Source organism: Colossoma macropomum, unplaced genomic scaffold (genome assembly GCF_904425465.1).
Source record: "Colossoma macropomum unplaced genomic scaffold, Colossoma_macropomum, whole genome shotgun sequence".
Taxonomy (NCBI): domain Eukaryota; kingdom Metazoa; phylum Chordata; class Actinopteri; order Characiformes; family Serrasalmidae; genus Colossoma; species Colossoma macropomum.
The window spans coordinates 12,060,871-12,085,109 of NW_023494799.1; the positions used below are offsets into that span (position 1 = coordinate 12,060,871).

Below are 24,239 nucleotides of genomic sequence, written 5' to 3' on the forward strand. Positions count from 1 at the left end.
GAAACACATAACAGTGAAGCATCGTGCACTGGTGTGTTGGTGAAGTCATCCAGCATAGAGATGGCGCTGTGACCTGAGACCAGCTGTAGAAACCGAGTCTAACACATCGGCATGACTGTCTTTGCCGTCCTCTCGCTTTCGTCGTTCTCGTCACTCCCAAAGTACGCCTGGATTAGAAAATGGTTGTGTAAACAGGAGCGCCGTTGCGATGGGAGGCAAGTTTTTGGCAGTGTCCGTCAAAAAAGATTCCCGCGGAATTTTATTTAGACGTCTCTAAGATCCATCCATTGTATATGGAGAGCGACTGTCAGCGTCAGTATTTTCACCGAGAAGCTCGCCTGAAAAGCAGAACATACGGGCTCCGGGGAGCTGTACGTCAGATTGAGCAGTAGGTTAGCTCGTTCGGCTAGTTTAATAAGCAGGTAGCGGGCAAAGCTAAAATCTTAGTCAAGATTATAGTTAGTTAAGCATTACGAATTTGACTAACCTAGTTAACGCTACTTCAGTCGACGTTCAGCAACACTAGCAGGCTATGTAAAAGCTACTTGGAGTATCGTAAATGTAGCGAACAAATGTGAGTTAACGCTAGTTAGCTAACTAACTTAGCTAGCTTTTAGTACTGTTGTGCTAGGTAGAGTTAGCTAGCACCTGCGATAGTGCTGTTAGCTGGGTGTTCTGTGAAATTAGGGAACACTAACAGATAGATACAGAACTTAGTAAACAGCAGAAGAAAACAAAACGTCCGTTGAGAATAACTGGGACTCGAGAGTGCATGTACAGTGTGGCATCCTCCCGTTCAGTTTTTGCTAACTTAACACTAACTTACCGCCAGTCAAACTTGGCATAAGTAACGTTACTTGTTTTTACTTTTTGCTCGTTAACGTCACCTCGTAGTCATGTCATAGCTGGCTGCCAAGCAAGAAGCAGATTTTACCATTGCCGACAACTCACGCTTAAGGCCTCAGTCGTGAGGAATCGTCTGGTGCGGTGTAATTAATGTAAAATACAGCAAGCTAGTGGCTAATCTTGACGCGACGGAGGTGACCACCTGAGAGCAGTAGCGTAGCTAAGTTAGCTAGCTTGGTTGTTGGTCTCTGCGTACGTTGCTCCCTGCATGACCTACATGGGCATCATATTCTCCTATTAAAGTCGTGGCACTGGCGTAAGAAATGTCAGACAACCAGGGCAACCTGAACAACAACAACGTCCCGCTAAACAACAATGGCGGACCCAACAGAATGCGCAACCCGAACCTCAACCAGAACCCCCTCATCAACGTGCGGGACCGGCTCTTTCATGCCCTCTTTTTTAAGATGGCAGTCACCTACGCCAGGCTCTTCCCGCCGTCTTTTCGGCGGATTTTCGAGTTCTTCGTGCTTTTGAAGGTACGTTTTGTTTGTTTACCTCAGTCACCCACACGAGCTTTTTGTTCGTTCCACCTTAAATTGTTAAAAATTTGCCCCCGTTCCACCTTAAATTGTGCAGCAGTTACATTCTGGCGCCCCAGGTTGTTAATGAAGGCGATGTAAAACGGGTAAACATGCTCCTGTCCAGAATTTCTTGGAATATGTTGCAGGCATCAAATTTGTTATACATGTACTTATAGTTACATAAAAAAACAAAACAATGCAGTTCAAGGTTACTGCATCAAATATTGTGTTTTTGTACCGTTTTCAAACTAATACAGGTCAAACAGAATTTATCACTTCTTTCTGTTTTTATTAGATTTAACCTTCTGTCCCAACCTTTTTGGAATCAGACTTTCACATGACTGTGATTTTAAGTGACCACCCTGACCAGACTCGTTTTCATTGATATGCCACTTTCAAGAGCTGAATGTTAAGCATATGCTGATAACAAATAACAAGCCCACTTTCTGCTGTGATCACTGAATATGTTTGTACAAGCCCTAGATATGGATGCATTATACTTGCTATCATTTTAATTCTCACTTTCATTACTGTTTATATATATATATATCTATAGTCAAACTTGACTGTGTTAACAACAACTTTTTTTTTTACGAAGTGCCTCAGGCACCACTGCTGCACCATTTAAGGTGAAACAAGGAAATTCAAATAAGAAGCTGACTTTAGCTTGAAGTCACCCGCCCGCACCCACCATTATCCTCACTTGAACCTGGGCCCTTAATTATCATCTCAGCATAAGAACGCTGTTCTAACACGGAGGGGCATCTTTCAGTTATTATGCTTCTAAACTGGAACTCAGTTCCACCTTCTATTAGACAGACAAGCTCAGTTCACACATTAAACATATCACCATATGCTTAACATTCAGCTCTTGAAAGTGGCATGTCAGTGAATGAGCCTGGTCAGGGTGGTCCCTTAAATTCAGTCATGTGGAAACCCAAATCCGAAAAAGTTGAGACAGTATGTTAAATGCTAAAAAAAACAGAAAGCAGTGATTAGTAAATTCTGTTTGACCTGTATTAAATTAAAAACGGTACAAAAACCACAATATTTGATATTTTTACCTTGAACTTCATTGTTTTTTGTACATGTACGCTCATTCCAAATTTCATGACTGCAACACATTGCAAAAGTTAGGACAGGAGCATGTTTACCACTGTATTACAACACCTTTCCTATTAACAACATGTAGTTGAAATAAGCATGAGTGTCCCTGAAAAAGACAGAACCTAAAATACACCATGTGTTGCTTTAAAATATGTTAATGGTACTTTCACAGATGTGCAGGTTACTCACTAATACCGCACATACCATGACAGATCCTGGTCTTGACCAGAGCAGCATTTGTAGATACAGCGACATCTTCTTTTTTTAAACAACAGTTTGCTAAAGTATTCCAGAGCAATGTGTGATCTCCATTACAGAAATATGCTGGTTTTTAGTTCAGTGCTGTCTGAGGGTTCAAAGGTCACAGGTGTTTATTTGTGGTTTAAACCTTGTCCTTCACACACAGAAATTTCTCTGGATTTCATGAGTCTTCTGATGTTATGTACTGTAGAGGGTGAAATACCTAAAATCCTTGCAGTCGCTCGCTGAGGAAAATGATTATTACATTTTTAATGGTGTGTTTTTGGCAAAGTGGCTAACCTCAATCCATCCTTGCTCATAAAGGCCTAGGCCTTTCCTTTTATGCTGTTTTTATGTCCCAGCATGATTACATAACTTGTTTTTACTCTTAAATTGCCCCGTCACAACTTTTATAGAAAGTGTTGCTGGTAGCAGTTTCAGAATTAGCATATATTTACAAAATACAATGAAGCTGATAATGTAAAACATTACGTATCTTGTCTGAACTGTTTTCATTCAAATACAAGTCAAAGTAAATTTATCAATCACAGCTTTATGTTTTCATTTACATTTTACCTACTGTCCCAGCCTTTTAAGGACTGGGTTTGTTGGAGTATGTTGAGGATTAGAAGATGTAAACCTTTTCATTGCGCTCTACACAGGGGGGGATTCCAATGTTTGAGGGCCTGTTAGTCAAAGAGGCGTCCGTTAGGCATCTATTTTTTACTAATGAAAAAATAATTAAAGAAATGAATGTCAACTGATTCATTTTAAAGACCAATCCTGAGGCCAGAAGACAGCCCCAGGTGTTATATTATATAAACCCCTGGGGAACATGTCAGGGATTGCATAGACTAGTTGACTAATAAACTAGTCAACACTGTGAGCAGTGAAGAGCTAGGAGGAGAGAACAGAAATCAGTTTTCTGCTAAACACAAAGCCGAAAGTAGCCAGACCAGGTACGTTTTGACCGTGCAGTATGAGCAATGAAGTGAACTTTGAGTACTGGCTGGCAAACAGACTAAGATATCGTTTACTTGCTACCCACAAATTCAAACATAGTTCAGAAATAAAGTTTTAAAAATACAATATCATGAATGTTTCTTGGTTTAGCTACAAATTCTATACTAGTTTAAATTTTCTTTGAGAGGTCAGTTTCTGAGAGCTAAGATGATTTTAAAGTGCTACTTACTTCACTTCCTAGAGTGGCTGAGGCTGAAATTTGCTGAAATGCAACAAAAAGTCTTTTGCAGTGGAAAACACAGCATCTGTGACTAGAACCAACCCCTGTTAGCAAGTTGCTAACAAAATACTTTTCACAGACTTCTGGAATGCTCATGTTTTTTTTTTCCTCAAATAGTAATGGTGACTAATCAACTACTTTTTTGAATGACTAGCTGACTACTAAAAATTAATAATATGTAATAATTTTACATCAGCATGGAATGTACAAATCTTGTCAGAGGAATACATTTCATATGATACTGATGTGTTAATTTTCAAATCCTGTTTAAAAATTGTGATCGACAAAAAGAAACAATTGTTGTCATTGTCTCGTTTTATTGTGTATGTTTTTTCCTGTATATGTTTGTGTACCCCATCCTAATCATGTCGTCTCATTGGCAGGCCTTGTTTGTGCTCTTCATTCTGGCCTACATCCACATCGCCTTCTCCCGTTCTCCCATTAACTGCTTGGAGCATGTGCGTGAGAAGTGGCCGCGTGACGGTATCTTGCGCGTGGAGATCCAACGCAACTCAAGCCGTGCTCCCATATTCCTGCAATTCTATGAGACTGAGGGCTTCCAGGGTCTGGTCAAAGAGCCTGATGGAGACACGGAGGACGCTGGCCGAGCTCCTGTTCACCACGAAGAGGAGGAGGAAGAGGAGATGACCATGGAAATGTTTGATAACAGCTCTGTCAGGGTCAGTAATTGGGAATACATGTCAAAATGTACATGCATATTTGAAAGTTTTCTCTGCTCTGATACAGCCACTTCAACCAGGAAGGGCATTTTAATTGCCTGTTTAGTTGAAATAGGTGGGTTAGAACAGGGGGAAAAAGTACTAGGAACTGCTGCTGTAAGAGGATGTTTACAACCCATTATAATGGTTTAAAATTTAAATTAAACAATCAGTTCAAAGTAGCATTTGATTTTGATTTTTGAAAGAAGAAATGGCACAATAATTTTTGCATTATACTTTTTTCACCTTCATCAACCAAAGTAATATCATTCCAGTGATGGCAAAACATATACAAAGCAGCAACAAATGCAATTTTCAGTTAAAAACAAGTGGACTGTAGGCTACATTTTTGTGAAGGATGTATTGAACAGTGTTGTCTACATTGTGCACAAGAGTTAGATATGATTGCATTTGTCTAGAATGGTTTGTCTGGTGTGATATTAAAATTGTAAAACAAATTGAATCAAAACAGCACTTCAACCTGTTTAACCATATGATTTCTCTCTTGCCGCTACAGTTTGAGCTGGACATTGAGCCCCGGCTGAAGCCCTCCCTGAGCGCTGGTGTCCCGGGCTTGGGCCTGAACGACACGCAGGACCTCTCCTTTAGCCAGGCGCCCTCTAAAGGTATGCAGCCGCTGAAGGAGACTGTCTCCGAGATTGAGATGCTCACTCGAGCAGGTAAAGCTCCTCATATCTACCTCTTTCACCCTGGTGCCGTAGACATCCCGCTACACTCCTCCTCCTCCTCTTCTGCGACATCATGCCCTCCTTCCTCGCTCGCTTCCCTTCATCCACTCCTGGCCACGATGCCCCCACCTTGTCGTTCACTTTTTTTTTTTTACAACTCCCCATTTACTTACTCCCTCGCTCCTTCCCGGAACTGGTACGCACGTCACAGACCAGTGCTGGCAGCCTTGGAAACTGTACTCGTAGCTAATGTGAGATTACAGGAAGGAGGGATTTTAAGTTCCTGAAGTGCGTTCCTAATAGTGTCAGCCAACTGCTCCACCACTGCAGATCTGCTTTACTCATAGATGGTAATTAGATTTCTCGTCCGCCGGTAAACCCTTGGCTGTTTTGATCCTTGAAGCTTTGCTTGTGTGTGTAGTTTTCTCCATCACTACTAAATCACATTACATTGGTGCCAGGTCAGCAGCATGCAGTATAGATGCCTTATCACACTCTAGCAGTGTAGGCTCAGAGACAGTCAAACCTACATTCTAGGAAGGCTGCTGATTTTGTTGGCGGTCTTAAAATGGTGAGTGATGGAGTGGCACTCTGCCATCCTCACAGGCCTTGTATCAGCCCTGGAACAAAGAGAGCTGTAGTGTGTGAGTGTGTGTGTGTAGATGTTAGTGTGGCACACTCTAGCTGTCAACTGGGCTGCAGTGCATTCCTACAGATAATGCTTGAGCTTCAGCCTCACTAAAGCACAGAGCTGATTTCTTTGATTAGTACTATAGCTGGAATTTGCCTAGCATGTTCATGGAGTTAAAAAGTCAGAGCCGTAACTCTGAAATCTTACCAATTTAGTCACCGTGACAGCCTTGGTAGGACTGAATTTAGGATAGTGGCTAATACAGTTACCAAGTTTATAATCTGATTTTAGCTCTAGACACGAAAAGTGTTTTACAGAAACTTCCTAATGCGACAAAATTCCTAAATACTGTCCAAACTTTAGAATAACCTAAACAGTGTCCTAACTTCTGTTTTAACCATTTCTACTGTTCGCCATTCTGTTACAAAAAGAGAATGTTATTGTTTTCAGGCAGCTGTGACAAGCAGGATAACATGTTCAATACAACTAGCATAATAATGTTACAAAAATTCATATTGCAAAACAGTTGTTTCTCTTTAAAAGTGAAAATTCACCAGTTAAAATATTATAACAAAGGTGGTGAAAAATGAAGAGACTGAGTTGAATGTGTGGTTGATTAATAGGAGTAATAATGTTAGTGTGTAAGCAGGCTGGCTAAAGCCTTGGGGAAATTGAAACCGAAACTGGGGAGCAGGATTGTACTGTTAAACAGCAGTCACAATTTCCGTGCACTTTAGTTTTGTTTTGACGTATTTGTTTATTTTTTTACATTGGTAGGTGTCTAGCTAACTAATTTACATTTTTAATGCTATTTTGTTTATGGATTTACATTTCTACTGTGTGTGTATCGTCAGAGTGTGTAGTTTGAGAAGATAAGATTTGTAAGATAAGGAATAATTCCTAAGTTAAGATAAGATTTGTTTCTGTAATATGACTTAGCAAAAAATCTTATCTTCACCTTGTCAGGTTTTAACTTGGGACGTTTCTGTAATACCGCCCTAGATCTTTAGAAATTGTCTCCAGGAGGCTTACACCATGCATGCGGGCTGCCAGTAGAGTAGGGCAGTATACATTTCTCAAAATTGCTAATAGAAAATAGAGATGTTCTCTGATAATGGCTGCTTGTATCTGAGTCTGCCTTGTGGATAGCTGCTTTGGCACCATTAAACACCATTAAGTAGGATGTTAAGCACGGTTAAGCAGCATAGTTGTTGTCTTAGCATAAAAACATTGGCCAAGACTGTTAATATCATAACAATAATATTGCCAAGTTGCCATGACCTACCCTGCAGTCTTTGAGACAGTAATTTTGTATTATGAACTGTACGAACCATTTGAAGTTTTGCTAGATGCCTTAGAATAGAACTGACTGTTCTTCAGCTCACGTCATTTGGTGGAACCGTTGTATGAGTTCAGTAAATGGTAAATGTTGCATGTTGTTGCACGGAGATGTGATGGGTTTCTTTGTTTCTATGTGCAGTTTGGCCTCAGGAGGAATATATAGTGGAGTATTCTCTGGAGTATGGCTTTTTGCGGCTGTCTCAAACCACAAGGCAGCGTCTCAACATTCCTGTCATGGTGGTTACCCTGGGTGAGTTCCACTTGCCTCTCCTGTTGAAATAGCAAGTCAGAGTTACCACAGTGGTGAAATATCCTGTTGCTTTACCAACATTTTTTTTCCTGCCATCAGCAGCCTTTCATTTTCATGTGCTGTAGTGAATATTTTTGGGAAAAACATAAAGACATGTTCTGAAGATTTATGGCTTGTGACAGAGTACTTAAGAGGGAATAACTGACAGTTTGAAAATACTGAATTTTAAGTTTAGTCCAGCAGTTTGGTGACTGTTTTTCACTGTTCGTAGACCCAATGAAGGACCAGTGCTTTGGAGACGGCTTTAGTCGCTTCCTGTTAGATGAGTTCCTCGGTTATGATGACATTCTGATGTCCAGTGTGAAGGCCTTAGCAGAAAATGAGGAAAATAAAGGTAATTATTAGCTATTTGTTTTTTTGTACTGTGTGCGCTTGCGTATTTACATTTTGCAGCTTGGACTGGTGTGTCCATTCTTGCTTACACTGAAACACATCATTTGTGTTTGTGCTTAGGGTTCTTAAGAAATGTGGTTTCGGGAGAACACTACCGTTTTGTCAGCATGTGGATGGCACGTACCTCCTACCTGGCTGCCTTTGTGATTATGGTGATATTCGTGAGTATCTTACTTTGCAAGGCTGACATTTTCTGTCACATGCAGTAACAGAAAAGGTATAATTGATTGCTGGGTATTTGTGATTACTCTGACAGCATAGTACAACTTGCACGCTTCAGATGAAGTAAACAGAACAGTGCGGAAGAGGAAAATAAATCACTACTAAATTGACAGAAGAGCTAAAATGCATACAAAATATAAACAAGAGACTGTACCTGTTCTTATTTTTGATTTTTTGTTTTGGAGCAGGAGTAAATGTGCACCAAAATAGGCAAGAAAGATTAATGTTGCTCCACTTTCTGCTATTTAAGACAAATTATTACCATATATTCACAAAGAATAATTATGTAAGAAGCGGAAAACTGTTCTAACTGTACTTTAATCTGCTAGTCTGTGGGGTCAGACATTATCTTTTAGTGAAAATACTTTTCTAGAGACAACTTGTTAAAGCTTTTGGTGCTGGATTCTCTACAGTTCCAAAATTCTGTTCCCAGATGAGTCTCTCTAGTCTTAGATTTTTGATGTTTGGAGTAATAAATAACACAAGTATAACAAGCGAGCCAGCGACCAGCAAAACACTATCATTGGCTAACAGAAATGTCTTTTCCTTTGAGAGAGTTAGTGTACGTGTTGGTTTACCAGAGGCTGTATATATTGATTTAGAATGTTTTTTCATCCAACATAGACCCTCTCAGTGTCCATGCTGCTCCGCTATTCCCACCACCAGATTTTTGTCTTCATAGGTAAGCTTTCAAACAGAGGCTCATATTGACCACTCCTGCAAAGTATTGGACTAACTTTGAACTGTAATTATCATTGTCACTATGACTGTCCTTGTTTGTTTAAAATCACTGAATGACTGCTGTCTGCTGTGTCTTCTGTGTGCAGTGGACCTTCTGCAGATGCTAGAGATGAACATGACCATCGCCTTCCCAGCAGCTCCTCTTCTCACTGTAATCCTGGCACTTGTTGGTAGGTTACAGCACCTCTAGGTCACTCCACCTGCATATCCCGCACAGCAGACGTGTACTAAATGTGCTGCATGATGTGCAGTGTTTATAAATTATCTTAACTGCTGACTAGGGGTGTGCCGTTAAGTAATACGTCTTTCATAAGTTTGAATTGGGTGTGTCAGAGCAGGGACATCACATCTTATGTCTTGACATATTATCTAGATCTACTGATTGCACAACATGGTGTTTTTCTCTGTCACATCCACAGGGATGGAAGCTATCATGTCTGAGTTTTTCAATGACACAACCACAGCTTTCTACATAATCCTCATTGTGTGGCTGGCTGACCAGTACGATGCAATCTGCTGCCACACCAACACAAGCAAACGCCACTGGCTCAGGTATGGCAGCAGTCTTCCTTTGGTACCTTAGTGCACAACAAAATCCGGTTTGTCATTTAATAGCCCATTCCTGGAGAACCACAGGGTCTGCACAGTTGTGAGAACATACCTGAATCAAACTCACTGGCCAATAGTCAATTCCCTCAAAAGCTGAAGCCTTGAACCGGCTCAGGAGCACAAGGCAGTACTTTTCAGGCTTCAAGCCTCAAGTGTTCTGGCAAAATATCCATTTCTGGATTAAGGTCACAGAGCAAAGATCTACTTTACTTGAAGCAGTCATGACACTTTTTTTAGCTGTGTTTTCAACCAGCATGTAACACATTAGCTTTAGGTATCTTTAAATATTGATTTGCTGAACAGTTTGTAACTTGTTGTGCAAACAAAATGTTTCTGATTTTGTCTGTACCAACATAAACAAACAGTAAAGGCCAAATGTTGTTGGAGGTTATCTGTATGACGTTCAGTTCTCCTCACTGGCGCACACATGCTCTGGCCTTATTTTTTGGGTAAATGTGACACTTTTATTTTAAGGCCTGAATGGCCACTCTCTGAGGAGTCTTCTGTGCTATTTCTTTCAGGTTCTTTTATCTGTACCATTTTGCATTCTATGCCTACCATTATCGCTTTAATGGGCAGTACAGCAGTCTGGCTCTAGTCACTTCTTGGCTCTTCATTCAGGTAAGGTTATTTCGGCTAACCGAATTAATGTTTTGCATGGCAAATTAAACAATTAATTCTGTTCGTTTGTGCTTAGATGTCAGCGTTTCCCTACTAAGTCTTCAAATGGTCCATATTTTTGCTCTTTGCCAGTCCTCAGAATACCTTAATCAAGTAATCAGTTCTTTATTCCAGGTTTCAGCTGTGCTGGAAGGTAGGAGAGAGCAAAAATATAGACTGTTTGTAGGTCCCCCAGGACTGGCTTACATTGGCAAACATTAGTTTATAAATAATTAAAATCTGTATATGCCTTATGTTTTGTCATAACCCAACCAAAGAAATTATTTGGCTGTTTTTTCTCTCTTGCTCACTGTCTTTATCCACCTCCAGCACTCCATGATCTACTTCTTCCACCATTACGAGCTGCCGGCTATCCTGCAGCAGATTCGTATCCAGGAGATGCTGCTGCAGAATCAGCAAGCAGGACAGGGCAACCAAACGGCGCTGCAAGACAACCTGAACAACAACACCAGCGCAGTGGGCCCCGCTGGACGAGCTACAGCAGCTACTGCCGCTGCTACACCTGCTACAGTCAACGGCCAAGACCACCAGCCCGCTCCAGCCCAGCCGCAAGCAGAAGCGCCAAATGGCCTTCCCACACCCACCGCGCCTCCTGCAACGTCCAGCGATCCGAACTGGATGGCCGAGACGGCGGCTATCATCACAGAGGCCATTATAACAGAGGCGCTGTCAGCCCCACACTTGGACAGCGCTTTGCTGGACTCGCCAGCTTCCGCCACTGGTGTGAGTGTGACGATGGAGACGCAAGGTCAAAGCCAAAGCACGTCAGGCGAGAACCAGGAGGGTCAAAGTACTTCATCTGGAGATCCAGAGATAAAACCTCGGGGCTGTGCTCAGGGCCTCGGGCCTCCTGGAGGAGGAGAAAAAGATGAAGCAGGAGCGAGTCCTTCCCTCACAGACTGTAGAAAGTCCGAGGTAGGCGAAGTGGACACGCGGCAACACGCCGCAGACTGGCATGGCAAGAAAGAGGGCGAAAGTCGCACTGGACCGTCAACAGCTCCCTCCTGAGCTTGGCGCTTGTTCGCCCCCGTTCCAAACTTGTGATTCCACCTCCTTTCCTCTTCAACTAGCAGCAACCAAGCTTCTTCACCCTAAACGCATCCGGATAAGGCCTTGAGGAGGAAGAGGAGCAGCATCAGCGATGGAGCGCAATGTAATCACACCCCTTAATGTCTGGTCAAGAAATGGGGGGTGGAACTTTTTGTTTTCTTAGGGACTTTGAGAGTAAAGTGAGAGTAGACGCTTCTCGATTTATGTTGAAAAGACACAGTGTCAGGGTGAAATCTGTTGGAGAGCATTTGTGTGTGTTTTCTCCCTCCTTTTATAAGAGATGATTAATAGATGTTGGATTTCTTGAAAGACTGGGTGTGTTTGCATCTTATGACGTGTTTAACGATTATAGTACTTCTAATGACATCTTGAGTCATTCAGATCTCAGCATTGGTCCATGTCATGTAAAGGAGTATCTAGTCTTTATTATGGCTCAGTTAATTCAGGCAAACACTCAGCGAATGTTATGATTCCAGTTCTTGACACAGGTTTTTATGCAATAGCAGACTGCCCATCGAAAGGAAGAACCCAAGGTAGACCTTTCACTCACACCTGGAATGTTTAATCTCAGTCACTACTGCTTTAAAAAAATGAGCTTCGTTGCATTTTAAGTCGATTTGAAGACTACATTCAGGTGTTGAAGAGCGATTCGAGAATACTCTGTTGTGCTTGTTTCACATCTACTCATCTGGGTGTTGCGTGTTCCCAAAAAAGGTACATCCACCAAATCCTGCTAGAGAATCATCACCTAGAGGTCATTTTCATGTTTCTTGGTGGTTGTTGTTCATTGGGGGACACAACTGTATTTGTTGAGGTTGGTCATATTCTTCCCAGAGTGGACCTTCGGATCAGATGAGTTTTTGTTGAGGGCATTGAGAAACGGTTGCCTTAGTTCCATAAACCTGGTAATTGCGTTATAAGGTGATGGTACCTTAGGTCGATAGCCTTATAAGAGGGAACTGTCATTTAGATGCTTGCTCGTTTTTGTTTGTTGCTCTTCGCTTATTTCACAGCATTTAGGTAATAATTACATCATAAAAGCAGGCTTAATTGTTGGGTTTTCCTAAAATTTCCCGTATGAATATTGTTATTTATCTGCCAAATAGTAAATGTTATGGAATGTGGAATGTGAGAGCATAGTACAAAATAGTGAAGTAATTTCAGATACTCCTATCTGTATTGCTGAACATGCCGAGACCAAGTCTTACATGTGTAAATCAAATAACGATGCCTGTTCTGTCACAGAAGAGCATCCGATTATCATGCGTCTGCTGTTTAAAGTTTATGCAAAGTGTTACTCACTGCACATCAGTACCAATTAGAAAGACATCATCAGAGGTCAGTGAATGGTTGTCCAATGTTTTGTGCAGTTGAAAACCGAGCGATACTGAATTGAGAAAGCTGTGTATGCCTTACAGATCACCCCAAGCACACATGGACAGGACAAGCCATTAACCCACCTGCAAATATCCCTCCTGGCTTGACAGACTAAGTTCATTTTGTATAATAATCTTTACTCCGGTGAACAGATTATGAGATTAAAATCACCTTCACTCTGTGGCTGAGATAAGGGAGGAAACAGCACAATGTCTTTTCTTGGCAGGCTTTCATTTAAAGGCTATGCAACAAAATGGCAAAGTAAATGCCAGTGGATTTGGAGGGACGGTCTTATCCAAAAAAGAAAGGAAAAAAAAAGTGTGCAATATGTCAAGTCAGTTTGAGAGCAGTTTTCAGCATGAGTGCTTCACAAGTGAACTTTTCTGATCGGTTCTCTTGTTTATTTTTTTTCTGTGCCTATTTGCCGTTCTGTGTCAGAATGCAGGATGACAAGTTGCTTTCCTTCGAGGTCTATTAGGTGAAGAAAAGCCACAGTTCTAGATTTCCTCTTTCATTCAGATGTATTTAACTGTAAAAACAAGATGCATAAACAGACAAAAGGATTTTCCACTCAGAATGTTTGCTTGTGGTTATTTCTTTGTTGAAATAGACTTGCAAGGTAAAAAAAGTATTAGCCATCAGGCATTATGAATGTCTTATGAATTTTAAAATGGAGCTCTACAATGTAACTCTCGTCCCTGTCTTGACAAAATCCTGTACCTCCAAAATAGTAAGGGGAAAAAAACTTAACTTTGAATGGGAGTGAATGGAACATGACTTTTGCCTAGTAATTTCTGTTCCATTCACCATGACATTTTACCTCAATATAAAGAACAGCTGGTATTTTCAGATGATGAAAAATGACAAAAATGCAGATGCAAAGTTTTGTCCCAACAGCAAAGTACCATAATCTACGTAATGTCTTGGATCTTGGATGCTGGGTTGGGTCAGCCAAAATGTCTGCATAATTGAATTGTTGAAACATAAAGACATTCAGAGTGTTTTGATGTCAAACGGTTAATTGCAGAGAAACTTACTGACTCGGATTTCTTTACAGTGGTGGTGATAGGAACCAGGTGTTACTAGTCTACAATGCAACCACAGGCATTGATGATAGTAGTGTTAAATCTGAAAAGAAAAAGGTTTTTGGGTTTTTATTTTTGTCTTCGCGATTAATGGATTTTAAAAATTTGTTTCAGACCAAAACCATTCCTTTAAAACTATCATACAATAATGTGTCAGGCATTGAGCTGAATATTTGAGGGAGCTTTTAGAGACATTAAACACTTCAGATACCTGGTTCCTACCACTGAACGATTTGATTATTAAAAAAATAACACTTAGCGAGGGGAAAAAAAAACATGGTTGAAGCATTATCCAACCAGCTCTTGTCTGACTAGTCCTCATCTTGCACAGCCCATGCCTGGTGTTCTGAACCATTATTTATACCTCCAACACCTTCACAAAACACAATGACCATTAGCTTATTTTGGATGAAAACAGGCTGGCGTCCCTTTGCTGAGCAGTTCCTACTGTGAGCCTCATGTTTCAAGCTGCTAACATGAGCCTACGGGAATAGAGAAGAGTCATAAATCAGGATTGACAAAGGACTAAGGCATCGACAAGTCACGGGTAACAAAATAATCAGAAGAGGAAGAAGTCTTTTGGAGTGCAGTGGTCATTCTTTTACACCAGCGGTGCCCAAACTTCTTGCATTGGAGGCCGAAAAAACAAAATATCTAACTAGCAACTCATCAGCTTTACACTTTTGCACGTTTACAGTATATGTGGAGAAACTATTCTTTAAATACTGAAGAGCTTTCTTTACATAGAAGTCGCACTGCCTCATCTTTAAACTCAGTGAAAAGAAACATCGCACCAGTGGTTTTAATCTCATCAGTATACCATCACCTGTTCACTCTAATTGTTACATCTGTGTTGCGGTGACAGTTGTTTGGTTTTGAGTATGGCTGAACGATCTGTTGAAAATGTCCAATTGTGATTCTTCTGACTAATGTTTTGAGTGCAGTTCAAGCTGCAAGTGTTTTTAACTTTATTTTGGCCAAGAAAACCAGCAAATCCACTTTTCCTGGCTTTGAGGCCTGAATGCTGAACAGTTTGCCAGACTTCCAGTTAGCTGTGGTTGTGTTGTCATGTACAAAGGCACTGGTTGCTTTTGATTGGTAAAACTCATTTACAGTCATTTTACAAGCTAGGCTTTGATTAGTGGGTGCCACATTTCCAAAAGTCTGCTCTTACAAAGGTTTTATGTATGGTTTAAAATTTGTTTATTAATGGTTATTAAGTAGGTCATGAACACATAAGCACTTCTAAATAAAAAGAGCAACAAAGACCTGTTATATCTAATAAAGATCTGATGAAGCTGACAGGTTTAATGATGACTGATGGCGAAGACGAATTAAAATAACCAGCAAAATCTGACATTTAACAGTGTAGATCCTCTGTGTCAAACACAAGGCCTGCGAGCCAGATCAGGCCCGTCTCACAATGCACTACAAACCCCAGCATGCACTGCAAAGATATGTGTCTCTCACCCCCCTCCCCCAAATTGATTACTGAACTTGTGCAAAAATGCTAGATGTCTAGTTCAATATATATATTTCTAGTACTTAAAAAGGATGGTTCTTCATTAAAGAAAGTGGTTCCATATAGAACCATGAACATTCAAAGAACTGTTTTTCATGATTTATAGGGTTCTTTGCATCATGAAAGCATTCTTCAGGTTGATGGAGAATGTGCTGTAGATGGTTCTATATAGAACCTTATTGAAAAGGGTTCTACTGAAACACGCCTGACATCATAACAATAGAAGAACCTTTTATAAAAAGGTTCTATCTAGAACCATATATAGCACATTCTCCATCAATCTGCAGAACCCTTTAGTGATTAGTGGAGTTTGACCCCCTGATATAGATGAATGTGGGCTCAACAGGTCACCACTGCCCTTTTTATTTGTTTTTGCATTTTAATGATTTTTTGACTTTGACTTATTTGACTTTTTGATTAGTTATTATTATTATTATTATTATTTAATTAATTATGGATAACTGCTTATTAATGATTTTTAAGGTGTTTAAGGTGTAATTAAACTCTTCAAAACCCTTTATATCGTTAATCTCATTGTAAAGTGGTATCAGCAAATTGCAATTTCAATATGAAAACAGCAAATCAGACCAAGTGTCAAGGGTCAAGGCTTATTTTAATACATTACACTATGTTTTGTTACTAAAAATATTTTTCAAAGAAAAGTAAGGAACTAAGAAATAAGATGTGTTCTTCCACTGGATGAGGGGGTGGGGTAACTTTCCACTGGGCTAAATCAAATGTCCTTGGCCCATAGGTGGCCCTGTTTTACCGAATTTTGGGCCCCAAAATGGGACTGATTGTGAACTGATTGTGAATGAATGTGATTTATAGGATGAAGTGTAAGCATTTGCATGTGTCCTACTCAGAGATAATATCCATTTCTTCTGACCTCTTCATGGTCTTAGCTACTACAAACAAAACTGAGCTCATTTGTCACGTCGTTCTTACGTTAGACTTTATTTGTGAAAAACATTCAGGCCAATTAAACAGTACTATAATTTCAGATCAAATACTTTAGAACCGAACAAAATTCTCTAAAACCCAGCAAACACATTGCCTCTGATCTCTGTTGTCACGTTGGTGCCACAGATTGTCATTTTAGATCACATTTTTTCAAATCTCAGAACGGGTACTCTTACGAACCACCACCAAATCAGACAGAAACAAATCTGCAGAGTAAAGCAAATAGTCCTCTGGGGGATTATAGAAAGCTATTTCTGTGCATTTTCTCCACTGAGAAGGAGAGCCAGCCATGCTGTCGTCTCCTGCCTTGTATCCAGGGGGCTGTGGGTCTCTGTAGGCCGCAGCTCTCGAGACACCTTTGCCTACATGGATAAATAGTCTTTGTTGGGGCTCTAGATAAGATGCTCAGACGCTTCAGAAAACAGGCCGCATCGTGTCCCGCTGCTGTTCTCACAAGCAGAACAGTGCCTTTGTTTGATGATGCCAAAGCATGAACACTGCAGAAGATCCCAGGCATGAGTGAAAGCCTTTTGGATATAATAGACATCAAAGCCTTCTGTCCTTCACTGCGTTACGTCCCCCCAGAAAGCGACAGCATCAGCTTCTGGATCTGACAAATATCTAAGCCATCTGTCCTTCACCGCATTGTCCTTCGCTCCAGACAGCGACGGCATCACCTTTCCCCCTCAGGGTCTTTGACGAGGGAGCGGCAGATAGTGGCGGTGACTGTGGGTGGAGCTTCAGGGGTCGCCGAGGTGACGGCGGCCGCCCGCTCTTTAGCGAGAGCCGTCTGAAGCTGGGCTCTGCGGGCCAGTGCTGTCCTCAGCTGACCACGGATCTCCTCGATTTTCTCCTGCAGCTCCTCCAGTTCTCCTTCCCTGGGAGGGCTTGTTAAGCAGGGTGGAGACGAAGGAAGAGGCGTGGTGGGCCGCAGAGGAACCGGACCACCGTTTTCACACACTCGAGATAGAAGACTTCTACTAGAGGGAGTCCCAGAGCTAGTGCCGGACCCAGAACCAGAGCCGGAACTGCCCTGACCTCCCTCTGCTACCACTCGGGCGAGGAGGCGGCGGGTATTGAGGGTCTCCAGGTTGAAGTGAACCCTCTTGTTGTCCTTGGCCTCCTTGGCTTCCTTGGCTGCTTGGCTGCTCGCGTTGTTCCACTTTGCGAAGGACACAGCTGGGGCAGGTGCTGGAGGCTGTGGCGGCTGTGCCTTTTGAATGTTACAGCTATGAGGAGAAATATTCAAATTAGCAAAGGTGTTAGTAATTGATAGGGGTGCGCAATGATATCAGAATCATGTCAGCATTGGCATTAAAAACATATTGGTGTTGGACAGATGTTAAGAACTGACCAGTATTTCAAACCGTTGTTTGCTGATGTATTTACTGTACTCCATAGTAGCAGAATATATAGGCCACATGTATCAGGCTCCAGTCCTCGTGGGTCAAAACACTGCAGACTTCAGCAGACTGCCTCGTTAAACACACCTGATTCAGCTCATCGGCTAATTAGCAAGGCCTTCATGAACTGAACTCAGAATGTTAGATGAGGGTAATCGCTAATATCTGCAGCACTTTGGCCCAGAAGGTCCCCAATTTGACATGCCTGATATAGACGATGCTGGGCTACTGAGCTAAAAAAGAAATGTGCATTTTATTCATATTGCTAAATTTGTAACCTTATAAGTAAACTTTAGATAGTTGTATGCAAAGATTTGGGCGCCTTTAGACAAATTACACATCTTGTTGATTTTCTAAGTGAAAAAATTAGCATCCTCTACAGAGACACACTTCTGCACAGTTTAATGCACAGTTTATTTGCTGAATTTAACATATTTAACATATTGCTGAATTGAACAAGTTGGGACTAAATCTACCTGGAGTAACATTAAAGAGAAATATAGTCTCAGAAAATAAGCTCTCTAGAAGAAACTTAAATATGACATTGTTCTACTAATTTTAATGCCCAATTGCAATTTATTTAGTTTTACATATTGGATAAAATGAAACAAAAACGTGGCCTGTGAAGAAGTTCCTCAAGCTCATCACATGGTGATGATTGTGGTGGAATCATTTTCAGCACTGCAGTAACACTGACGTGGTGGTGGTGTGTTAGTGTGTGTTGCGCTGGTCTGAGTGGAGCAGACACAGCAGTGCTGCTGGAGAATGATCCACCACCCAAATAGTACCTGCTCTGTGAGGGTCCATGGGGGTCCTGACCACTGAAGAACAGGGTAAAAGGGGGCTAACAAAGTATGCAGAGAAACAGATGGACTACAGTCTGTTATTGTAGAACTACAAAGTGCACCTATATAGTAAGTGGAGCTGATAAAATGGACAATGAGTGTAGAAGCAAGGAGGTGGTCATACAGTTATGCCTGATTGGTGTATAATTAGGTCCATCTGGAAATTTTGTTTTGCAAATTTTCCAGTATTCATCACAAAAATCAATATTCCTCAGTATCATTAAATAGCATCAACAAGAACAACCAATCTAAACACACACTTGCCACCACACAAACTCAGTATGTCTACAGACTACAAAGGACCCCAGCACAAATTAAGATACAGACACACAGGCAGAGGCTCGGTTAATGAAGTGAAATGTCCACATTGAAAAAGGCTGATACCTTTTCTCAGCATTGGCCCTCTGCTTTTTAACATCCTCATAAGTCATGTTCAAAGCTCTATGGATTTTCTGCAAAAGAAAAAAATATGAAAGACATCAACACCATGCTTTTTAATTTTCAAAATCAATATTACATGAGGGACAGCGGACGTCTTCTTCTTGTTATAGAGAGACACTGCTGTGCTGGCTTTATCGGTCAGAGCTCAGTCTCAGTGCACTCATTTAAACACCAGGTGGCACTCTTACTCTTAGATTAATCTCACTGCTGTTTCTCCAACCTGAGCCTGAGAATATTTATAATACATATAGATAATACACAGATTTGAAGCTTGAAATACGAAAACGCCTACAATGAAGCATATAAAGTATATAATACAGCCATAATTAAGCCTAGAAAGTATATATTAAACCCATAATTAAGCCTATATAGTATATAATAAGGCTACGATTATGTCTTTGTAGTATGTAATATGCCTACAGTTAAGCCTACGTAGTATGTAATAAGCTCATAATAGAATTTAATAAGCCTACAATTAAGCCTGTATAGTATATAATAAGCCGATAACTAAGCCTATATAGTATAGGTCCACCATTAAACCTATATAGCATATAATAAGCCTCTAATTAACCATATTATAGTATATAATAAGTTTATAATTAGGCCTATACGCCTATAATGAAGCCTATATAGCATATACTAACCCCACAATTAAGTATATTATAGTATATAATAAGCTCATAATTAAGCCTTTGTAGTATGTAACAAGCTCATAATTAAGCCTATATAGTATATAATAAGCCCATAACTAAGCCTATATAAATATATAATACAACTGTAATTAATCCTATGTAGTATGTGATAAGTTCAAAATTAAGCATATATAGTATATAATAAGCCCATGATTAGGCCTATATATTATATAATAAGCTCATAAGTAGGCCCATATAGAATGTAAAAAGCTCATAATTAAGCCTGTATAGTATATAATAAGTGTATAATTAACCCTATTATAGTATAAGTCTGTAATTAACCCTATAAGCCCATAATTAAGCCTATAAAGTCTATAAATGGTGTACAATTTAGCCTACATAGCATATAATAAGCCAATTTTTAAGCCTATCTAATATATAATAAGCCTATATTTAAGGTTAAATAATAACAATAATAATAACAATAATAACAGTAATAATAATAATAATATTTTTTATTTACAGAGTATTTTTAATATCGGTTGCATCTCAAAGTGCTTTACAGAGAGGTGATAATGGTTAAAATAATTAAGCCTTTATAGTATATAATAAGCCTACAATTAAGCTTATATAATGTTTTCAGTATCTTGGAAGGTCCATTACTATCCCTAGGCGTAACTTTGGTTGGTGCAATGGATGTAAAATCCTCTCTGAAAAATGGTCTTAGTTACGACCGGCTTAGCAGTTACGACCATCCTAGTCCAGACCTGTTGGAGCAGCCAGCCCTCCAGAGAAGATGAACACCGATTTGAAACTAGAAACAAACTGTTTGAAAGAACGTCTGATAAACTGAATCATCATTTCTGTCTTTATAGTCTCACCTGACTGGTGTGGAGCCAGTATTTAAACTTCTGCCGGCGGCGGATGTGAGGCAGCACCAGACGGTAGAAGGCGTGTTCTCCAGCCAGAGTGAGCAACGCCCCCGTCACGCCCACACACAGCAGCACGAACAACCCTGAGAAGTGGCGAATGCCCATCTGCAACGTCTGGACAGAGGAGAAGACACACAGAAATTATTTTGAGCAGGAACTTTTAAAAGGCCTCCCGTAGCGCTGCGAAAACCCATGAGAATGAACTGCCTGTACTGCTTCTCCAGCCCCCTCTGAACCAGCATGCCAGCAAATGCGTGACATAAGCTGGGGAATGAATGCAGGAGGTTAGGAGGCTTTGTGACACAGCCCTTCTCAGCTGTCTTGTCTTTGTCAGCAGGCGTGAAGCTTAAAATCCATTTGAGGAAAAAAAGTCCCCTTTGAAGTCCCTGTACAGAGAGCGTGTGATACCCAGGCTGGACGGCAGGGGGCACTGTATCCCTTCCATTTCGGAGGGCAGCTGAGGTCTTGTTGGTAAAGTGGGATTCGTGTGAATCCTCCCAGGAGCGGCTTTGATGGAGAAGGAATCCTACTGACTAGAACTAATTGGAATTTGAAAAAAAAAATTCATCTTGGCTAATTGAAAAAGAAGCCACGCTCACATCAGTCGTCGTGCTGCTCGGTGTGCTTTCTGTAATCGCCAGAGGTCTAGAAGCTTTAAACTGTCCATGCCAAATAATGTCCCTTACAGATTTTAAAGGGACCATATCCTGCACCTTTCGCATTTTATTTATTTCACAGAGGTTCACCTTATGACATTTATGTAGGTTTATGTACCAAAAACAGTCAGAGTTCATTTTTAACACAACCATTTTAGTCTTAGTATCAGAGGACTACTATCAGAATCACCACTCTGTAATGTCGTCCAGGTTTCTCAAACCCTAGAGGGCGCTCCCAAGCAAGTCCAAAATGAATGGGTTAAGATGGAGCATTTGAGCAAAATCATAGTTTATAAATGCTTAAACATTTTTAATATAAAGGAACACAATCATTACCTGAACACAGAGCAGCATAAAACATTTGAACCCTGCTGTTATATTTTTAAGAGCTTTTGAATGTATAGTTATAAGAGTTACAGGAGTTTAAAACGGTGCTTCGTGTACGTTCATGACGTCTGTGAATGCGAACAGCCAATGAGCTGCTCCACTCGCCAACCAATCAGCACTCAGTAGCAGTAAAGCCAGCGTCCTGCTGCCCAAAACCTGTTTGCTGAAGAAAAAAGGAAACATACAGGTGAATTTTCTTTGCTTTTTTAGTGAAATGCATCCTTCTTCTTCATAAAATTAAAGGAAAGTTTTGGGCAAGTGATTAGAAACTATTTTAACTTTGTTTTTAGCTGAGTGAGAACTCACTTGCAGGTGCCCTCTGGTGTTTTCCAGTCATGTTTTTGATATAATGAGGGAAACAGGAAGAGGTCAGGCTCCTCATAATTGGCTCTGTTAATATTCTATTGATGTCACACTTGTTGCCGCTGCCATACTGCTGGCACACCACCAGTCAAGGTGGCGATAACACCGTTCACAGAACCACTGTTTATATATCATCAGTGACAACAGCAACAAATAACGAAACAATGTTAGCTTTTATAGCATCTTGGCTGTCCGATGTCATGAGGGTAAACAGGCTGAAGAGCTGGTGAATGAGAAATCTTTGGATAATGAGAACAAACAGGAAAAAACTTTCAGCTATACCAAAGTGTTGTCACACTGTCACAGGTACACAGATGAAGGATGAATTTTACAGTTTTGATTACTTCCGAGTTCTGAAATTCTTCACTAATTGACAACTGACGCTGACTGATGACTTCTGTAATGTAACTATTTGTGTCTAGGTCTCTCATGCTTTAGCTCCCAGGTGTCAAACATAAGGCCTGCGGGCCAAGTCTGGCTCATGGCATAATTCTATTAGGCGTGCAAAATTAGTTTAATTTTCTATTAACATTAGTCTGTTTTACAATGAGCTGCACTACAATCCCGCAGCATGTACTGCAACATAATGTGCTCCTCTTACCCCTTCCACCAACAACTATGGGACAGCAATTACACACACACAAAAAAAGAGCCAGGTGTGTAGTTGAAGCAAATAGGCAGGTTTACAAAAACCTACCTCCTGCCTCCTGGGGACGTTTAAAGAGGTTTATTTATCTATCTATCTAAATAAAAATTAGATAGATAGATAGATAGATAGATAGATAGATTGGCGATGATAAAGGAAAGCTGGTGGTCACTTACATATTTAAGATGGATAACAGGCACAAGGACTCAACTGTTGGAATAATGACTTAGTATAGTATAATAATGACTTACAATGTCAACTTATTTGCTTGTAATTTTGACTTTATATTTCAAAATAACCTCAAAATGCTTGAAAATGAAACGATTATCTCAAAATAAAGACTTGTTATCCCTAAATAATTACTGTTTACTATTTTCTTGAAAGTCATTGTTGTATTATAGCAAGTCATTATTTTGAGATACTAAGTAAAAATGTCAAGAAAGTAAGTTATTATTTCAACACACACATCGTCTAAACCGCTTATCCTTCTGGGTCGTGGTGGGGTGCTGGAGCCTATCCCAGCTGTCATTGGGCAGAAGGCAGGATACACCCTGGACAGGTCGCCAGTCCATCGCAGGGCAGACAGACATACACATTCACACCTAGGGCAATTTAGCATGTCCAATTAGCCTGACTGCATGTCTTTGGACTGAGAGGAAACCCACGCTGACAAGGGGAGAACATGCAAACTCCACACAGAAAGGACCCTGGCCGCCTGGCTGGGAATCGAACCCAGGCCCTTCTTGCTGTGAGGCAATAGCGCTACCCACTGCACCACCTTGCCGCCTATTTCAACACAATAAGTCAATATTTATAAATATTCTGTCAAAATTTTGAGAAAATCAGTTGACATGGAAAGTCATTTTTTCAGCATACTAAGTCATTATTTTGACACAGTAAGTCATTATTTTGAGATACCATCTTTGGATTTATTCTGTATTATAACAGCTCAAGAAAAATCATATTTCGGAATATTTTCATTGACACTGAGGGTTTTATTTTAATCTGTCGGATATCTGGTGCTTACAAATGAGTGAGCATAGCAACAGCTTAGGCCCCTTCATTTGGAAGCACCACATTTCTGACAGCTCAAAAAACAGTCCCCCAATGTCAATAAAACTATTACAAAGTATAACTTTGTCTTGTACTTTATCACAAAAAAAAAAATCTTACTATAAAAAAATGGGGAAATTTTGGTTGTCCATGATATGGTCCCTTCTTTTGTAGAAGCAGGAACAGCATTTGGTATTATAATTTTTTTATAGTACAGAAATCAGGAAATTAAAGCTGTAAAATGATACCCATCCATCGTGTCTGTTGTTGAATGGTTCTTGAACCCTTCAGCCCCGTTAGCTTTCATTGTTGAGAGCAAAATATATCCCCGAGCCTCACAGTAGCTAACACGAGGCTGTTTTAATTAAAATGTCGACCATGAACAATCTCACAGTTGTCACTGTCATGAATGACTTCCCCTGTCACGACCTGGAAAGGAAGAATGAAGTGCAGGGAAGTGAAAAAATCTCTCGGAGTTGAATCACTCCTCAGTGTGTTTTGACCTGAGGACATCTAGTGAGGAGAAGA

General features: G+C 40.5%; 2 protein-coding genes across 3 annotated transcripts in view; one reads left to right on the plus strand and one right to left on the minus strand.

The window, feature by feature from the left end:
- Nucleotides 1–1,169: 1,169 nt before the first annotated feature.
- Nucleotides 1,170–11,661, plus strand: tmem259 (transmembrane protein 259). Of its 2 annotated transcripts, none has more exons than XM_036587333.1 (11): nt 1,170–1,385; nt 4,404–4,700; nt 5,257–5,419; nt 7,540–7,650; nt 7,922–8,044; nt 8,164–8,264; nt 8,950–9,007; nt 9,153–9,236; nt 9,486–9,618; nt 10,197–10,296; nt 10,666–11,661. In XM_036587333.1, the coding sequence occupies exons 1-11, from the start codon at nt 1,170–1,172 to the stop codon at nt 11,362–11,364; spliced, it is 2,085 nt and encodes a 694-aa protein (XP_036443226.1). In that variant the 3' UTR covers nt 11,365–11,661. The 2 variants fall into 2 exon arrangements, with proteins under 2 accessions (XP_036443226.1, XP_036443227.1); XM_036587334.1 differs by having other exon boundaries at nt 5,257–5,365.
- A 4,667-nt stretch (nt 11,662–16,328) lies between these two features.
- Nucleotides 16,329–24,239, minus strand: part of grin3bb (glutamate receptor, ionotropic, N-methyl-D-aspartate 3Bb) — a 104,221-nt gene continuing 96,310 nt past the window's right edge. The window contains exons 7-9 of the mRNA XM_036587329.1: nt 20,556–20,720; nt 18,986–19,053; nt 16,329–17,582 (exon numbers count right to left, since the gene is read on the minus strand). Coding sequence (XP_036443222.1) covers nt 17,027–17,582; nt 18,986–19,053; nt 20,556–20,720 — 789 coding nt within the window. The 3' untranslated portion in view covers nt 16,329–17,026. The remainder of the gene's footprint in view (nt 17,583–18,985; nt 19,054–20,555; nt 20,721–24,239) is intronic.

Excerpts from the sequence above, each read along its gene's own strand:
- tmem259 (XM_036587333.1), top strand. The coding sequence starts at position 1,170 with ATGTCAGACAACCAGGGCAACCTGAACAACAACAACGTCCCGCTAAAC. Across the intron at positions 1,386-4,403 it reads AGTTCTTCGTGCTTTTGAAG|GCCTTGTTTGTGCTCTTCAT; the intron begins GTACGTTTTGTT and ends TCTCATTGGCAG. Across the intron at positions 10,297-10,665 it reads CTTCTTGGCTCTTCATTCAG|CACTCCATGATCTACTTCTT; the intron begins GTAAGGTTATTT and ends ATCCACCTCCAG.